At 40.2% G+C, this 19634-nt stretch overlaps 1 protein-coding gene across 3 annotated transcripts in view; it reads right to left on the reverse strand.

Moving 5' to 3' along the window:
- Positions 1 to 19634, reverse strand: part of ZC3H7A (zinc finger CCCH-type containing 7A) — a 34939-nt gene that overhangs the window by 4615 nt on the left and 10690 nt on the right. For 2 of the 3 annotated variants that reach the window (XM_061208871.1, XM_061208872.1), the window contains exons 2-20: positions 18408 to 18509; positions 17592 to 17631; positions 15756 to 15953; positions 14644 to 14802; positions 14326 to 14406; positions 14194 to 14232; positions 13208 to 13241; positions 12441 to 12724; positions 10868 to 11072; positions 9708 to 9772; positions 8964 to 9150; positions 8156 to 8317; positions 6552 to 6748; positions 6170 to 6270; positions 5558 to 5739; positions 5071 to 5147; positions 3805 to 3938; positions 3289 to 3394; positions 604 to 712 (exon numbers count right to left, since the gene is read on the reverse strand). In XM_061208871.1, coding sequence (XP_061064854.1) covers positions 604 to 712; positions 3289 to 3394; positions 3805 to 3938; positions 5071 to 5147; positions 5558 to 5739; positions 6170 to 6270; positions 6552 to 6748; positions 8156 to 8317; positions 8964 to 9150; positions 9708 to 9772; positions 10868 to 11072; positions 12441 to 12724; positions 13208 to 13241; positions 14194 to 14232; positions 14326 to 14406; positions 14644 to 14802; positions 15756 to 15953; positions 17592 to 17631; positions 18408 to 18475 — 2428 coding nt within the window. In that variant the 5' untranslated portion in view covers positions 18476 to 18509. Of the gene's footprint in view, positions 1 to 603; positions 713 to 3288; positions 3395 to 3804; positions 3939 to 5070; positions 5148 to 5557; positions 5740 to 6169; positions 6271 to 6551; positions 6749 to 8155; positions 8318 to 8963; positions 9151 to 9707; positions 9773 to 10867; positions 11073 to 12440; positions 12725 to 13207; positions 13242 to 14193; positions 14233 to 14325; positions 14407 to 14643; positions 14803 to 15088; positions 15152 to 15755; positions 15954 to 17591; positions 17632 to 18407; positions 18510 to 19634 lie in introns of those variants that run through there. The other variant, XM_061208873.1, reaches the window with a different exon arrangement.

Below are 19634 nucleotides of genomic sequence, written 5' to 3' on the forward strand. Positions count from 1 at the left end.
GTCACTGAATTTTTACATGGTTGAAATACGACAGGTGACATGCTTAAATCAGATGGCTTCTTGTAATCCAGAGATCACAGATTTTAAGCAGTCGGTAAATTTCCATCAGTTTACTTAAGACTGAAGAACAATAATCCTGGTAGCAAAACACTTTCTGGTTGGAAGTGAAAGGTTGTCTGAGACTCCTCTCAAAGGCTCTCACAATAAACCTGACGTTTGACCAAGACAAACATTCTCTCCTTGGACCTTTGAATGTGGGCCTGTTCTACCAGTAAGGGCTCCTTGAAGAGACCTCCAATTATAACCTGATTAATTCAGGGGTGACTATTCACAAAAGGAGCTCACGGAAGGACTGAACTTCCCCAGACCATGAATCACGCCTATGACATCAGAGGATGCTGACCTATGTATTTGTATCCGAATCTGACCTAAGCAAACATGATCGGAGGTCAGGCTCTGCCTCACTGATAAAATGGTATAATGGTTTAGAACGCAGACTGCTTTCTGTGTGCACAGTAAGTTGGCATATTTACAGAGAGGAAAGAGACTTTCAGGCAAGCTAGATTTCACGGGTGTCAAGGCCACGGTTAATCATCAACTTACTCCCGTTCTCCTTCATGTAGGTCCACACTTCCCGCTCCTCAGGACTGTGAGCAAAGGAACAGTTTCCAACATACTGACATTTTTTCCCAGAAGCAATATGATTGCACAGCTGTGTTAGAAAAATATGAACATGCTTTAAGACAGAGTACACTTAGTAAAACTGCCTAATTTTTACATTTAAGCAAAATAAATATTATTATCCATGCTAATGACGAGAACATAATTTTAAAAGGAGATTAATTTGCTTCTATTCAAATTGACTATAAGCCCCAAATACATGAAATGATATTAAGCTTTCTGTCTCAAAACTTTTCAAAAGAAAATTTCCAAAAGAAAGTAAGTATGAAACTGGAATATGGAACATTTTCTTACAAGGAAATGTCAACAAACTCATTAATTCAGAGTATCTGCTTTTAACACAGCAGAACATTTTATCTCTGCAATGCAAGTCTCTGGCCCCCTCAGTCTGAAGGATCCTACTCTCCCCTACCTGACACCCAGGATGCCTCCTTGTCAGCACTTGGGAAGCGATAAAGAAACTGCAGACTCCTCCAAAGGTACTAAACAGTGTCAGAAAAAATCTCGGACATTTACTTATCACCAATACTGGCAGCTAATCTTGGCCATCATTCACTAGCTATGCGTTGTTCAAAGACAATTATTCCACTAACCAGGCCATCCAGTTATACAGCGTTCAAATAATACCTCTTCTGGTTATTTGCATTTTTACTTTACAGAGTAAATACAGTGATACTGGTAGGAAAATAAAGTGAGAGCCATCAGCAGAACACAGACTCCCCTAAGACCCATGACTATTAAGAACTAGGAAAACCGCCGGCACCAAGAGCTCATTCTTAGATATCATCAATGTACTTGTCTTTATAGAGCATAAATCCTAGTACAATTAATTGTTAGCTTATTTTAGTTCATCCGTGTTTCAACAGGAGTTGGCCCTATATATTAGTTTACGTAATGGTAGATGCTTAGCATTGACTTTCACTAAAAATCAAGAAGCAGTCAACACTTAACACTGCTCCTTTCCTCCCTTGGACCAACGTCAGGGACCCCCACCCCTGCAACCCTTACAATTTTCTGCATGAAGTCAACAGTCAACAAAACATTCTTGTGATGGACTGTATTATATTCTTTTCCCAGTCAATCCCCAATAAGTACTTAGGTATTACTAGGTAGACATTTACCATCGTCTTTCAAAACTCAACGATAAGGAGCAGGGAGAAGAGAAAATAAAGGAGAAGGCCGCTCTGTGCTGGGTTTTTACACACCACCATCTCCTGTATCTTCCCTAGGATGCAATTATTCTCATTTACAGATGAGCAAACTGAGGCTGAGTAACTTGCCCTTCGGGCAGACTCTGAAGCACACACTCTCTCCACCTCACCACACTGTCTACACACATACACACACAGAGTACTATTTCTTCTTTTAGAAAAAAGGATCCCTTAGCAATACCTAGTATGGTGGGAAAAAAGAGGAAATAAGCTCCTGTAACATTGCAAAGTAGAACACCACGTCCAAGATGAGAGAATAATCAGTGGTCCTAGGCAGCTGCCTCATGAGCTAGAATTGTTCCCAGTCGTCTTAGTTTTAGCAAAGTTTTGAGGAATATGCCCATAATCTCCACTATCTTTTGAAGCACAAGATATCAATGGTTCCAATAAACCTTCCTCCCCTCCTACATAACCCACGGATTAAATCACCCAAATCTGAGGCTGAAACCACTGTGGATAAACAAACACACCACCTCCTTCAAAGACTGTCCTTATAACTTGTATAAGTTTTACAAAAAGCAAGGTACCCTGGGTGATGGGAAATTAACCCTCCTCTTCCTCAACTCTCTGGCAATTGGGAGAGGGAGCCTCGTTACATGGGGACTCTGCAATCCACCTGCACTGCTTCTCTGGGCAAAAGGCTCTCTCCATACTTCCTCCGCTGCGGCAGAAAATTTCCGCCCTGTCAGCTCCAAGTGTCCCTCGCACAGTGAAATCCCTCCAGACCCTCTCTCTTGTGAAGAGGCAAGCTGGGCCAGCTCCAGGGCTTTGCCCAGACAATCGTCTTTAAGACCACGTAAGGCACCAGGGGGACCAAGTTGAAACGTGCTACCTAGTGAGTGAAATGCTACCCACACATTAAGTTGGCCTGGTGTTTTCATTCTAAGGGCTTTTGAGGAACATATTGCTCTAACATGGGGCGTTTTTCCTTTGGGTTACTTCAAGAATATCCTATAATGTTGGGCATCCTTTAGGGAGCATCCATCGCTTCAGTGAAAGAAACAGGCGTGATAAAAACAACCCATCAACAGCATCCATAATAATACGGAAGGCCCTGGGTATGACAGCAAAGCTGAGGAATCAAATTTAAATGAAATTCTCTCCCATTTGCTCCCAAAGTAATTCATCTGGAAAATAAGCTGAGCCATGACCATCACTCTTCTCTAGTCCATTGTCTACTTACTTTTCCTCAGTAACTCATACGATTCCAATCAATCTAAAGACTGTCCCAGAACCACACATTCAAAAGGGGAAGGAAAACGAAAGGACCACTTCGATTTCATTAACATGATGAGCATTATTTAAAGGGGACCAGTTTCCATCTGAATTACTACTACTTTCTAATGATTTGAAATGCCTAATAAAAAAAAAAGTGGCTTAAAAATTACGTATGTACATCAAACTGTAAAGGCATTTGTTTCTTTGTGGGGAGAGGACGGATGTTCATCCACTTCTTACGTTCAATAGACATCACTCTCATCGCACGACGATCTTTGGTCCACCTAAGAAAAATGGAGTTCAGAAAAAACAAAAACACACTGGCAAAGGCATAATATAACGGGGCAGGTACAAAGTTTGTACCTAAAGGACCAGAGATTTTTTTCCTCAACCCTTCTAAAAGAAATGCCTTATGATTCTGTCATTTCATTTCCTGTCGATAATTATAAACAAACATTCCCTACAAATCCTAAACACGGAAATGATGAAATACAGGAAAAATACTTGAATTGTGTTGAATTCTTAGCTACTAAATTCTAAAAATCTCTTCCCTTTTGCTTTGCAATCATTCCTAAATTGTCTACTTTCCTTTGCTCTCTTCAAAGTCTTAATCTTTTTTTCTTATATGCATGATTTTACACCCATGAAACAGATCATTATGATCTGGCACTATTTCCACACACACACTACTTACGAATGCCTTGCTTTTGCACTACAATATTTTCTGTTTTTGTCTGGTTCAATGACTTGACCATTTCTCAGACACTGAGCACATACAAATTTTATCTTCATATTAAGGGATCCAGGCATTATTTGATTGCCAAGTACCTTAAATAATTAAAAGATTAGTTTTAATTTAACAGAAAACCAGTTTTCTGAGAACACAATCACCATGCATTTTTTTTCATAATAGCATACAATTTCTATTTTTGTCTGGTTTGATGATTTGACCACTATATACATATGATCTGATAACTAAAATCTCCAGTTCTCCACCCATATGCAAGAGAATATGATAAAAGCAGATTACAGATGCCAAACCTCAATTTATGAAAGTCAGCTTTGGAGTTAATGACTAGGATTTTTGGCAGGGAGGGGAAGGAGGGTAGTTGGGTAAAGCAGTTTGGCTGGGCGGTAAGCAAAACTACAAACACAATCCACCTCCCTTATTCCAAGGATCCCCACAGCACGAGACCCCAACTGTTTTGTCAATTAAGCTGAATAAGAAAACTGTATCCTACAGTCTTTTATTGGCCATGCCGCTCGGCTTGCAGGATCTTAGTTCCCCAACCAGGGATCGAAACCGTGCCCCCTGCAGTGGAAGCATGGAGTCCTAACCACTGGACCTCCAGGGAATTCCCTATCCTACATTCTTGGTGGGTGTTATGGGCTGCCTAACTTTTTTTCTTTTATATGATCAACTAAAATTCAGATTTTTTTTTCACATTAAGAATTACTCAACTGGGGCTTCCCCGATGGCACAGTGGTTAAGAATCCAACTGCCAATGCAGGGGACATAGGTTCGAGCCCTGGTCTGGGAAGATCCCACATGCCACAGAGCAACTAAGCCCGTGTGCCACAACTACTGAGCCTGCGCTCCAGAGCCCGCGAGTCACAACTACTGAGCCCACATGCCACAACTACTGAGCCCGCGCGCCTAGAGCCCGTGCTCCACAACAAGAGAAGCCACCGCGATGAGAAGCCCGTGTACCGCAACGAAGAGTAGCCCCCGCTCGCCGCAACTTGAGAAAGCCCGCGCGCAGCAACGAAGACCCAATGCAGCCAAAAACAAATAAATAAATAAATAAATAAATAAATTTTTAAAAAATTACTCAACTCAATAAACATTAAGAAAGTAACTGGACTGTATGTAAGTTTTAACTGCATCTGCCGACAACTAACATCAATTAGGCCGTTCCAGAAAGGATCCCAAATGCAGAAAGTACACAGGAAAAAATACCTGAGCTCCAGGTACGTTTGCTTCCAAATTTTGCCAATATCGTTTAGATTCCTGGGCAATAGCGTCATGTGAGATACCTGGGAAACGCAGAAGCCTTTTTTAGGTCCTCGACACAATAACAGGCCACCAATCTAGGCAAAGTCAGACTCAATTCTTTAATTAACCCCACTTGGCACAATCTGTTGCCAAGAATGAACATCCCATTATTCTTTCAAAATTGAATATTTACAAATATAGCTCTTGGCGTCTTCCGAGGAATCTTTCTTCCTCACAAGTCCATACTTCATACATGAACTTGTATCAGCAATTACTTATACGAGACCACACTCAAAATAGGCCACTCTAAAGATGAAGTGACTACACGGTTTAAAGCTCAGGAAAAAATCAACAGTGTTGCCACACCAGGTTGATGGAGAAGGGTCTCCAATACCGCTTCATAAACCCTGACGCTTTTGAGGAGACATTTCTCAATCACACACAAACCTACCTGTTTCATTTTGCAATATCCAGACTTTCAATTCTACAAGACTATGTGCATAAAAGCACTCGTCTTCCCTTAAACAGCCATATCGAACCTCATGTCGGCATAAATCAAGCTGACATTGACCATGAAAAGAACGTATTTTGGAGTATTTTACTGTTGTCTCTCGCAAAATGTGGACAAGGCACCTAAGAGGAAAAGGGAGTGACATTTTACTATTGTTCTGCCATAGCTTTAAAAAAAATGTACATACACATATAAAATGTAAAGTTCTAGACTGAAAATACATTTTAAATCTTTATCAGAAAAAATAAATCACTGTATGCAATTGTTTTGCTCGGGAGGGGAGGGGATAATTACATGTTAAGCTATAAAATACCTAAATCCATGTCATGAGAAGCTATAAATCAGTATTGCTTTTCTGTATTAAATTTCAATTAAATAATTCATTTTAAAATTCTCAGCAAAACCTATTAGCCATTTAAAAATAGTCACCATCTTTCAAAACAACAACAAAAGGAGAGGGGGAATGCCTGAGCGGATACTACTCTGGTTTTATTTGGATCTAAAAAAAGACTCTTGTGTTGTCACTATAAAAATTAGAAACTACCAACATACTTATTGTCTTCAAACTCATGCTTTGTAACCGGATGAGAACAAGAAGTAGAATTATCTTTGTTTCTTTTACTTATCATTCTAGGCTTATGATCAAAACATTTCTGAAACAGAGAAGAAGAATTATCATGAAAACATAATATGAGATAGAACTTCCGTGCCATGCTTATGATGTACATACCTATACATTACATGCTTACACCAAATAACACTCAGTAAGTTCGAAGTCTTAACAGTATTCTTTTGGATAATAGCAGTGGCTACCGTTGCTGAGCAGATGCTTTATCATATGGCAGGACCAGAGCTAAGTACTTGATACTTCTGGGCTTGCGGGTCGGAAGCTACCACCAATTTCACAGCAGAAAGTAAGGTTTGGAGAAAGTACCTCACAAAGGAATATAAATTCTCCAAGATGCTCTTGGAGCAGTCTGAACACGGTAAGGTTGATCTTTCCGTTGCCACCAAAGAAAGCCTCCCTGCTGAATGCTCCCTTTCGCTCTAGCGTCCAGACATCTATCTCTTCCTGGCAATAAGCGAATGTGCAGTGGCCCAAATATCTACATTCCTCCTCGGCAGCAACATCTAGAAAGACAGGGAATTAAAAGACATTTAAAACGCGGACTGGGGCTTCCCTGGTGGCGCAGTGGTTGAGAATCTGCCTGCCAATGCAGGGGACACGGGTTCGAGCCCTGGTCTGGGAAGATCCCACATGCCGCGGAGCAACTGGGCCTGTGAGCCACAATTACTGAGCCTGCGCGCCTGGAGCCTGTGCTCCGCAACAAGAGAGGCCGCGACAGTGAGAGGCCCGCGCACCGCGATGAAGAGTGGCCCCCGCTTGCCACAACTAGAGAAAGCCCTCGCACAGAAACGAAGACCCAACACAGCCATAAATAAATAAATAAATAAATGGTCATCAAAAAAATCTTTAAAAAAAAAAAAAAAAAGCGGACTGTTGTTTTTTCAAAGCCAATAAATACTAAACACGCTTAGGGAGACTTCCCTGGTGGCACAGTGGTTAAGAATCCGCCTGCCAATGCAGGGGACAGAGGTTCGATCCCTGGTCCGGGAAGATCCCACATGCCGCGGAGCAACTAAGCCCGTGTGCCACAACTACTGGGCCTGCGCTCTAGAACCCACGAGCCACAACTACTGAAGCCCACGTGCCACAACTACTGAAGCCCGTGCACCTAGAGCCCGTGTTCCGCAACAAGAGAAGCCATCGCAATGAGAAGCCCGCGCACCGCAACAAAGAGTAGCCCCCACTCGCCGCAACTAGAGAAAGCCCGCACGCAGCAACGAAGACCCAACGCAGCCAAAAATAAATAAATAAATAAATAAATTTATAACAACAACAAAATATCAGAAAAGTATTTAAAAAAAAAAAAAACACGCTTAGGGCATCACTTGAATTTTTATAACAATTCATGGATAGCTTCAAACCATGATATGCGTATTACAATGCAGGGATGGTATTAACTCTTAAAAAAGAAACCAAAAAACCAGCACCACAATTCTAAATTATTTTTATTTCAGACAGGGAAAAAAAGCCTTGATACCCGGATGTACTCCACCTAAGTTTAAAAAGTCATTTAGGTACATTCAAAGCTCGTTCAGGTGAAGTGGTCTGACAAAAATGAAAATACGAAGTTCTCTCAAAAACAACTTAAAAGAGCAACATTTTCAAAGCCTTAGTTCAGTGTTCTGATTCTGTTTAGACCATGTCAGAGAACCCAAAGTTTGAGACAGTTTTCTGTTTAAAACCTGGGGAAATCCCCATTTCCATAAATAACTATAAAACACCCACAAGACAGCAAGTTAAAAACAAAGGTAAAAATAACATAAAAAATACTAATGTCTCAATCCAAGGAACTTTCTGTTAACTCTATCTAAACACTTTTAGTTACAGTAATACTGGAACCATTATAACAAATGTAGCAAATCATTTCTCGCTTAAGCGATGTACACTAATTAAGTAATTATAGCATATACCTTTACATATATAATAAGGTCCTTCGTAATTTGTTTTTGTTGGTCTTGGACGTATTTTTTTCCATGATTTATCTTCAACATTCTTTATCCTACCAATTAAAATATCTTTCTTACATTTATGATCTATATTAGCATGGTAAGTGAAATCCATTAACTTAGGGCCTGAAAAAGATGTAAAAAGGATTGCTCATATGCACAAGAAGTATCATTTCATTTTACAGGCACATTTATAAGCAGATGGATTATGATTATTAAATTCCCATTAAAAAATCCCATCTTCATAACCCCCAAGTGTAAACAAGCTATGGAAGTAACTTCTGCCTTTCGTGCTGTTTGTCAGACAAAACGAAGATCAGGACAAAACACCAGTCTTCCCAAAACATAACCCTTATTTAACTATTAGAATAGGAGTTTTGATGGCTTCTAAAGGTAAAGAACGCATTTAAATAAGCAACTAAGAAAGAAAATTAACTTGGGTCGAGTTTAGAATAAATTGTGTTCATATCACTTGACTTAGGAGTAAAGATATGAAATAACCCAACAGAAAGTACTTTAATTTTCACAAACATTATGGTCAGGTAAATATTCTATTCCATATGATTCTATATATAAAATTTTATCAAAGGAGAGCAGCAGCTTATCCTATTAGACTCCAAAGGTCCCTAATCAATAACTGCTGCTTCTTTAGAAAGAACTCAGAGATTGAAGAATCACAATAGCTGGTGTTTCCACATGTATTTACAAATTCCTAAGAACTCTCAGGTTATTGACTGCTTTAATCCTGTCTGCTCCTTTGTTTGGTCCTGACCTGATTTTATGAAACAGATCTGGCAAGCTTGTCTCAGTTCATGGGTTCCTTCAAGGGGATGTCTTGGGGTCACTGAAGAAGGTGGTTTAGTTACTGCACTTCCAAAAAAGTTTCCGAAGTCATTCCTAGGGTGACTTGACATTCCCAGGAAACTCTCAGAAGCAAACAAACTGCCTGGTCCATTCATCTGCAAGAAGAATTAAGAAAACAAAAAACAAACAAAAAAAAAAACAGCCAACATATATTGCACTATCACTAAAGAAGGAAACAGATGCATCTGAAAAATAAGACATTCTGCACAGACTGAAGTTGGGACTATTCTGTCCTTACTGCGTTTCTATTTAAAAACCATTTCCTTCTACATTTTCCTCTCTTTTGGGTCTCTAGGCCCCTCCCCCACGTTTTTGGATGCTCCATGAGTTGTTATAAGTGACGGGTAATTGTTCTGCTTCATCAGCCAACATGTTTTTCACGCCCTGATCTTGTGTTTCCTTGTCGTTCACGCTGTGCTAAAGCCTCTTACACTGCCTGCGATTGTGATTAATTTGCTATGACAGATCCAGCCTTAAACACAAAGCATTTATTACTGGATGTTCCAGAAGAGTCTTATTTTAGCACTCTTTCCCACAGCACACACAAAATTTCAGGGAGACGGTCACGTTCATTCAAATAACTCAGTTACTTAAGTAAAAGACCTATTTGCAATTTAAGCGACGTATTTACAAAAGAGGAAGTGGCACTTACAAGTAAAAGGGAAGAATTACTGTTGTTAAGCGGTGTTCCCTCTCTAGAAGTTGAGGTGGACAGATCTAAAATAATAAAAAAACTTCAACAGACCTTTTCATTCTAATCATGTAATAAGAACATCAGGGCTTAGTAGCTAACTGTGGCTTCCCACGTTATTTTCCCATCCCAATTCCAAGAAGCTTTCTTGCTCATAATTGACACTTAAAGAGGGCTATGGAGTCTTTCCTCTCCTCTAGAAACCAAGGGCATAAATAACCCTTAGACAAACAAATTTAGATAAAAAGTGATTTTCAGAGACATAAGCTAAGGCAGGGCCTACCAAGTGGGACTGTTAAAAAGACTGAGAAAATAATTCGTATTCAAAATGGAAAAGGAGCCTCTCCTTTTGAAAATATGAAGCAGGAACTCATCATAACATTAAGAAAATCAATAAAGTTCAATTACTTTCTTTTTCTTAGTCTACCACTCAGTTACTTTCTCTCTGCCCTTCTGTCTCCCACAAATTTTAGTTTCTTCAGTTGTCAATCTTTAAATCAATTATTTTGATTTTTATCCCTTTAACCATAACAAAGCCTCACAAAAATATGAAGATTTTCATTGTTATTGTTTAAAGTATATATTAAGCCTAGGACTACAGAAACAGGAGTCAGGCCAAAACCTCAGCAATCCCTTGCAAAACTAAGGCACCAGGCATGCTTTGCTGAGCTCAATGGATGAAGCCTAAAATAGATGGATCTATTATCATTTTAAACACTGATTTTAAATTAGTCTTAACTAAGTATTTGCCTAGTTCAGAATTTAAAAGGATAACCTGTCTTTAAGACCCTTCAGATGGGGTATCCCTTTTTTAGAGAACACATTGTCATTTCACCCCCCAAAACAACAGACACCCAGCTTAACAAACTATCCTATAAAAAAACCAGTGCCACATACATTCCTACTCTCAGGGCTTTGATTCTTCATCTCCAAAATGGCACAGTTAAGTCCAGGTGAATATAAAACAGGAGGGTTTAGACTTTAGAGCTACAATGTATTTTCAGCTACAATAAAAATAATTCAAGTACCAACTATCTGGAGTTAGTTAAACAACAGTCAAACCAAATTGTCTTTTTTAGAAAATGAACTGTAACTGTTTATATAAGTGGCTCGAGTCTTACCTCGTTTGGATTCGCTCATTGAAAATGAATTTAGAGAAGAACAGAAATCTTCTAAGGATGAAGTCAAAGGCGGATACAGCTCCGAGAAGGAGGGTGCAGGCGCGTACCTCGCACCGATGGGCAAGGCGCCCAAAAGAGACGCTGAGAAGGGGATGCTCGGAGCGACGCTGGCCGTTGGGAGGGGGCCTCTGACTAAGGCTGATGGCTGGAAAGGAAACAAGACCGGATTAAAGTCCATGAAACTCAGTTCCAAGCTGGCCAAACTGCTTTTAACATCAGCATATAAAAACAAATTACTTCACTGGGTAATTTTGTTACATAACAAAGTTGAAATCAAAATCAAGATTCAGTGGCAGAATCCAAGCTACAGAGCTGATTTCTTCTCAAGCCTACTTTTTAAAAAGGATGGAGATGTGATGTCTAATATTGCTGTAATCCAAATAAGACGTTCATGGTTCATTTTCAAAACTTCCTTAGGATTCCCTACATGAGAGCTGGCTTCACCAAAGAGGAACTGTGAGGATGTGTGTGGGGCTGGAGTGGAAGGAAGGGTGCTTAAGAGAAGGGAGCTGGAGCAGCCTGGAAAAGTGGGGACCATCTTTCTGGAGATGTGAATGTACAACCTCACAAGAACAAATGGAACGCTACCTTGCCCCTCCCCCACAGAGCGAGGATTTTTGGAGAGTTTCCATGTGCCTTATACTATGATAAATCATATACCATCTATTTAATCCTCCTAACCCTCTGAGATGTATCCTACTAGGGCTGCCACGGTACAGATGAGAAAACCGAGGGACTGAAAGGTGAAATAACCTGCCCAAGATCAAAGTGGTAGGAACCAACCCCCCATCTGTCTGCCTTTTACATCTTCTCTCTGTCAGCTCCACGGGGACATCACTGGTTTCACCCACCCTGGAAACCAGCACTGAGTTCCACCCCCATCATCATCCTACTGCTGCCACTATTTTAATATACTTCACGGCAGGAGTCAGTGAACTTTTCTATAAAGGGCTGGATATTAATATTGTAGGCTTTGTGGACTACACGGTCTCTATTACAACTAGTCAACTCTGTTACTACAGTGTCATGAAATATTTCCATGTGTCTCAAAATATTATTATTATTTTTTTTCTTCCAACCATGTAAAAATCTAGAAACCATTCTTAGTCCATGGGCCATACAAAACAGGCAGCAGGCCAGATCAGGCTTGTGGACCAAAGTCTGCTGACACTTGCTTTATGGTATATGGTTAAAGGAGAATTATCCTTAAGGAATGAGAAGTCCTTAATCCATGAATTCATTTTGCCTTACATGTCAAATGGCTATTCTTTGTCAGAAAGTTAAATTTACCATTTCCATAATATGTGATTCCTAGCACATTTCCCTTTTTTATTTAAAGAAATGACCAAATTAGCCAGTTACCACTGGAAAACGACAAAAGTAATTTTCAAGAAACCCAAAGCTTACTCTATAGTCAATACTAAAAATATCTAGCAGGTTATACTACGATTTAAAAAAAAAAAAAAAAAAAAAAAGCCTGTCTTCAGAAGAAAGGAGTCACACTGAAATTTACCATAACAGTTTCATTAGTTTCAGGTGCAGAATCAAGGAGGTCATCTATTTCATCTCCAAGGACCATATCTCCATCATCTAAAAACGCTTCCGGCATACTGAAGGGGATCTTTCCTCCATTTGCCAACACTGTCGATGGCAGAGAACTCTCTTCCACTTGCAGTGGCAAAATAGAAGTTAAGGGCATAATGGGAACTGAGGCCAGCTCATTTCCAACTTGGTGAGAAAAACTGGATGCAGGTATAGAAACAACAGGAACTGCTTCTTGCCTCGGAGTTAATAAATCTGTAACATGGATAGACATGTACTCACTTATTTTCAGTGTATTTATGTAATACTAGTGTTAATAGCCAATAATAGAAAAAATGAAGAGCTAGGTGAAAATATGAAAGCAATTATAAAAATAAATAGATACAACAGTGAAAGCAATTCAAATAAAAGAGTACAAGTAATCCTAAAAATAATTTGTTTTGCACAGGAATAGATATATTGACTTGTGAAAACTTCTTCTTTCTCAAAACTGCTGGCCGCCTTTCGGATGGAGCTACTAGAGGGTGGTGAAGCCACAGTGGCTATCGAACGATTGCTCACTGACATCCAGTACTGTCACTCACTCACTGGCACATCCAGAGGCACAGAGGTGGTTTTTGAAATTATTCTTGTTTTAATACTAATAACCACACAGCAATCTTATTTGACAACACTATAATGTACATAACGTCTAAGGCTGGCACTTTTCAGATTAAGAGGATGTGTGTGAAAACGTACCTGGCTCAATATCTTCCACAGAAGAATTCAAAGCCTAGAAATTAAACCAAATAATAGATCATAGTATTTTCAGGACTCTAAACCATAAAGCAAGCTATAAAACTCACTCTAAGAGAGCAATGCAGGTTCTCACATTTGACCTCCTTCCGATTAAGACAGAAATAAACAAAACGTGTAAACCTCTGTAATACGTGGCGTTAAACGGTGCTGGCCTACTGGCACTTGTTTCTTGTGGCCCAGTATTTCTCAAAGGATAGTCAGGAGGCTTCTAGTTCCAGAGGGACTAGTCTAGCCACCACTCTCTCCCCAACTCACAGTGGCATCCTCACAGCTCTAAGAAGACTTACCTTTAAAAAACAACTTGTTAATTACGTTTAACCCAATGACTCCTAAAATTAGTATGTGGCCCTGACCCACTTTTTCTAATAAAACCTAACATCTATTAAAATCCTGTAAAATGCTCCATTGGCCTTCAGGAAATGCTGATTGAGAGTAACAGATATTACTTGAGTTGTTTGTTTTCTTTTTCTAGGGCAGGAAGCTCTGGCCACTTTTGTGTTTGAGGAATAAAAAGGTCTCAAAGGGCTTCCCTTGTGGCACAGTGGTTGAGAATCTGCCTGCCAATGCAGGGGACACGGGTTCAAGCCCTGGTCTGGGAAGATCCCACATGCCGCGGAGCAACTAGGCCCGTGAGCCACAATTACTGAGCCTGCACGTCTGGAGCCTGTCCTCCGCAACAAGAGAGGCCGCAATAATGAGAGGCCCGCGCACCGCGATGAAGAGTGGCCCCCACTTGCTGCAACTAGAGAGGGCCCTCGCACAGAAACGAAGACCCAACACAGCCATAAATAAATAAATAAATAAATAATTTTTTAAAAAAGGTCTCAAAATAGACACAAACCAAAAATATTAGAAACAAAACTACTAATGCTTCTATCTTTTCTTTTTTTTTTGTATTACGATTCTTACAAGAGTAATAACCTTACCTTTGTAGCCCCATCCCCAGGAACTGTTTTTAGTGAGAGCTGAAAGAAAATTAAGAAACTAATTTAAAACCAGAACTGACTCCAAGCTACAAAACAAAACAAAAATACCTTATGGAGAGAACTCCACCTTACCTCAGTTCTAACATATGCTTTTCTTATTTTAAATCCCAATTTCTGAGCTAGTTCTTGAGTTAGTTTTATTACATGTTCATCCTGAAAAAAGTGAGAATATATGATTAGTGGAGGGCTATATTTACTAACTGTAAAGACGAAGAGGCAAAACAGTTGTAACTTATACTCTGTCAAGACACTTGTTTTATGGGCAATTATTCCCAACTGCAGCAGGTGGGTGGCTGGCTGGAAGATGTAACTTTTTAAGGCCATTTCTCTACACAGAATCAATAAAATGGTTATGATGTAAACAAATGAACTAAAACATAAATTCCATACCTGAGGCACTGCCAAGGAGCACTTTGCCACAGCATCATAAGCCTCTTTGTACCTTCCTAAATCACTTAGAGCCTTAGATTTCCGATAGAGAGCTTTGCAGTTACTGGCATTTAAACTGAGGACTGTATCACAGTCTTCTAAAACTTTATCATGGAAACCCTGGTGAGGAAGACCAAATAAAGTTAGCAATCAAACAGTTCACGTCTTGTGATGATGTCTCCCTGCAAATGGAAACAAATTCAGACTTTTCCTTTAAATTGAAAGTTAGTGGTATTATTTGTCTTTTTTAAAATTATTTTCATTATGAAATTTCAAATACACAAAAGTAGAAAGAATATCGTGGCTACCCATGTACCCACCACCCAGACATTTGGCCATAAAATACCCCAGATCTTCGAGAAATAAAACGTTCCAGGTATGGCTGAGGCCCCCATGTGTCACTCACCTGTCCTATTTTCCTCTCAGTTGTAGCTACCCCCTTTTTGGAGCTCATTAAAATGTTAAATGGAAATGTAACTCCCAAGCAGCTAGTTGAGAAGGAATATATTATAGAAAACAAATCATCAATGAATGCTCATTAGCAAAGAACTAGGTGACAACATGGATACTTTTCTTAAATTCATGGTTAAATTTTACTGAATGTCTATAGTGAAAATTATAAGCACATCAAAATATTGCTTTCTAAGTTCAGACATGTGAAGAGCTTGTGTTAATTCTTTTAAAGGCTAACTACTGTTTTGTGCTATAAAAAAAAAAGCTCCTAAGAGAATCTTGACTAAGAAGCAAACTGTCAGCAGAGATACCTGATGGGTACCCTGTACCCATCTGTGAACACCTGTATCTTCCCAGGCTGACTTTTTTATGAGCAGACACCCCCCACCAAAAGCCATACTCAAAAGGGAATCTCCAAGGACCAGTATCTAAGAAACAAATTATTTTTAAATCCCTAAGCATTTGGCCAAAGCTGATTTTTCAAAGCTTGAGGCCACTCTAAAAGCAGTTAATACATCTTTCTTATAAACTGAAATTAGAAAACTGACTTTCGCTAGTATACTATGTTATTGAAAACCTTTTTTCTCTCTAGAAACACTGCTTTAAAAATCACAACTCACCATATTAGAATAGCAAGCAATACGATTTATATATAGTTTTTCAATGATTTCTTTAGGGATTAAAATTTCTTCAGACTTTGCATAATCAGCTATACTCAAAGCTTCTGAATATTGGCTCATGGAGTTGTTCCAATCACGTTCCCGATAAACATCATTTCCTTCGTTAAAAAGATTTCTCACAAGAGCACGTAAATATACCTAAAAAAAAGAAAGTAACCACTTGAAACCCTTCAAGGAACAAGTCAGAGTGTAAGCAAATTTTAATTTTTGTATCTAAAACTTCAGAGGAAATAATTTGACAGAGCAACAAGCACTGTTGTAAGAAATTATCAAATCCAGGCCAAGTCACTGCTATTTCAGCTAGGGTTTCATCTTGCTTGCTTTTTCCAAGAAAAAATTCAATGTCTCATTATTAAGAGAAGTGCTGCAAAAGCACCTTGTCAATATTTGTTGACATCGCCAACTCTGTGCCTGGGATAAATTCCTACAAGTGGAACGAGGATTTTAAGGCTTCTGACTAGTATTTCTAAATTGTCTTCCAAAAAGGCAACAACAAGGAATACTTATAGCGGCTTGCTTCAGAGCACCTCCACCAACACGTGTGCACACGTGCGTGAGCACGCACACATAAAATCTACACATTTCTAGGTGAAAAACGGTACCCTTTTTTATTTGCGTATCTGATTACCAGCGAGGTTGAACTTCTCCACATTTTTATGGACCATTTGTGTTTCTTCTTTTGTAAATGTCCAGGTCATTTACTGATTTATGGGGAGGGGATGGCAAACCTTTTTCTTACTGTGTAAGTATACACACTCTTCTGGTAGGGGCAAATGTTCTTAAGTCTCCTTCAGGATTTCTATCATTGCTCTAAGATTTTAAAAGTCCTTTCCTATCAAAGGATCAGATAAACATTCAGCTCTTCTTTGTCTCATTTTACGAATTCACGTCTAAGCTGATGAAAGTAATAAAGAAAACTGTCCAGATCAACCTGTAACAGCTGAGGTGACTTGAGAGACAGGCCGTTTCACCTCCCTGGACCCCAACTGCACGTTTGTAAAATGAAAGGATTGCTCCAAGTGATTGCTAGTCCTCATACTTTACAGTTCTACGTCTGTTTGGAGAAAAGGAAGGAAGGAAGGGAGAGACTGAAATGAATGGAGAGGGAGGGAGGGAGGGAGGCAGAGAGAAAGGAGTGACATTCAGAAGCACCAAAACCCACAGAGATGCAAAGCCACAGGGGAACTAACGGTCTGCAGAACTGAGGGCCTTTAGTCCAAGACCCAGTCAGCTGGGCTTTCTCTCTAACTAACTAGATTCCTCTCTAGCTCTTTCCCCTAATTATCCAGTCACCTCTTTACTTCTGTTACAACTTCTCTTCTAAGGAAGAACAGAGGATACTCTGCACTCTTCCTCTCAGCATATTCTGTCCCCCTCATTTTCGATGAAATGAAAGGCTAAAAGCAATTGTCAAGGGGCTCAAGAGAAATTAATTCAAAACTACACTAATAGAGGAAAGAAAAAATAAGACAACTGTCCAAGTACGCCGGAAAAAAACAATGTTGTCTTATATATACATGGGTCAGCAAACTTTTTCTGTAAATGGCCAGATAGTAGGGATTTGAGGCTTTGTGAGCCATAAGGTCTCTGTCTCAACCACCATGTCGTGAAAGCAGCCACAGATAACACATTGACAAATGGGCGTGGCTGTGTTCCAATAAAACTTTATTTATGAAACAGACAGGGGGCCACATCTGGGTTTGCCAACCCAGGCTACACGTGGCAGTTCACAGGCCACTTGTGGAGTTCTCAAGCAGACCTTCCCAGAGTCCTTACCGCATACTGTTCCTGTGTTCCTGGATACGACAGCGGTGACCTAAGAAGAAGAAACAAATCAATTCTGATGATCGGGTTCTTATCAGGATTTGTTCACCCAGGAGTCATCTTAAAACTGAGGTTCTCATTTTAAAGACCTACTTCTCCTTTACGACCATTATTCACATATAACTGTAGTCATGAAAAAAAAAAATCTAAAACTATTCCTTTGTATTTTCTTGAGTAAGTATAACATTTTCCCTGCAAATCTACTTCTAATTAAAGACAGCCTAATTCTTCAAATGCCGAAAAAGTTTTAAAATAGTATAGAACCACTAGTACTATTTGATTCAATTTACTATAAAACAGAGGGGAAGAATGTCCCCTTCCCAGGAGGGACAAAGAGGCCTTTCTGCCTGGACATGGCCACCCGGGCTGTGGTCCTGTCACTGACGTGCTTCATGAAGGCCAGTTAGAGACCAAGCTTCTTAACAGAAAGAGTGCGATCACAAAAGCCCTGTGTGCTGACAGATGTTGATTTTCACTCATCAGAACTGTTCTTATGAGATTAGGTTCAAATTCCTCAGTCTAACATTTTAGAGGATACTTAAGGATTTCAGCCCTAAAAATCAGCGACAGCAAGATCCACTTCAGAACAGAAAGAAATCAATGTCCAAGAGCAGAATATACTGCTGGAACAAAAATATCTAATTTCTAACCCAAAAGAACAGGACTTCTGAAACATAACTAAAGGTTTCCTAATCCCTGCTACATGCAGAGCCACACCAAAAGGAGTTACTCCACGACGAGAACATGAGGCATGCAGTGAGCCCTTACTGTATAAACTGTAGTCCTTCCTTAATGTTCTGCTGCCTTTTTCTTCTCTCCTCGGACACACTGGACATGTTATCCCACACATCCACTTTCTAAAGGAGAAATCTGGAAAGAAACAGGCAAGAAATTACACAAGGCACGGGGCTCCTGGACCCCAGTTAAAACACCCATAATCTAGGTCTTGTCACACGCTTAGCTGTGGACACGTCCATCTCCGCCGCCTTGACTAGGGTCCTGGACGCCGAGGACACCACCTGAGTCGTGCCTGTGGTCCCCACCGTCTCGTGCGCCAGGAGCAGAGGGCTTCCACACTCTGCTCACTCCCCTTAACAGCCACGCAGACGCTGTCGGCCCCTCCTAAACAATCCCCACGCTAAAGTCATCTCTCTCTCCCCATTTCACCTTCCTTCCTTCGACGACAGGTTTTGTCTCTATGCACGCGGAAGCAGCCACAAGAACAGTCCTGGCCTTGTTTTGCTTCTGGAAGCTTTCCAGAAGCAAAATGGTTTCACGTCCGCTTGCCTCTGAGGGGTTTTGACTTCCTTGTGAGCAGAGTCTAAACCTTATCTGTGTTTTTTGAAACAATCCTTCTTCGTACAACTGATAGAATAAGGATCTAAGTGAAGTTACTTTAATTGGAATTTTCTGGAAGGTAAGGGTTTACCTTCGATGTAACACTGGCAAATGTCAACACCATTAGTATTTAACCTGACTAGTCGACGCTCATTAAGCAGTTCCCAGAAAGCAACGGGAGAACCACAGAGAAGAGATCTCGGATAAAACATCGTCTCCCAATGTCCTAAACTAGGGTTTCTCAACCTCAGCCATTCAGGCCAGATAGTTCTCTAGTACGGAGGGCTGTCCTGTGCACTGCAGGATGCTGGCAGCATCCTGGCCTCTACCCACTGGATGCCAGCAGCACCTCCTCCCCTCAGTTGGGACAAACTAGTGTCTCCAGATATTGTTAAATGCCCCTTGGAGGGGGTGGGGAGGGGCTGGGGGGTCCACACAGTCACCCCTGGATGAGGACTACTGAGAGCTAATGCTGAGAGGACATCATGTCACATAAACCATGTATTTGGACCCACGTGACAGGGAAATGGCACCCATGTTTCAAGTACGGAGCTGAAATGTTTTCGTTTCATTATTGCTTACCATTTGTAAGCAAGTTTTATTTTTAACTCTACCTTTTTTCAGAGTGTAGAGTGGGGAGGGAGGCTGGAATACCCT

This window comes from Eubalaena glacialis, chromosome 13 (genome assembly GCF_028564815.1).
Source record: "Eubalaena glacialis isolate mEubGla1 chromosome 13, mEubGla1.1.hap2.+ XY, whole genome shotgun sequence".
Classification (NCBI taxonomy): Eukaryota; Metazoa; Chordata; class Mammalia; order Artiodactyla; family Balaenidae; genus Eubalaena; species Eubalaena glacialis.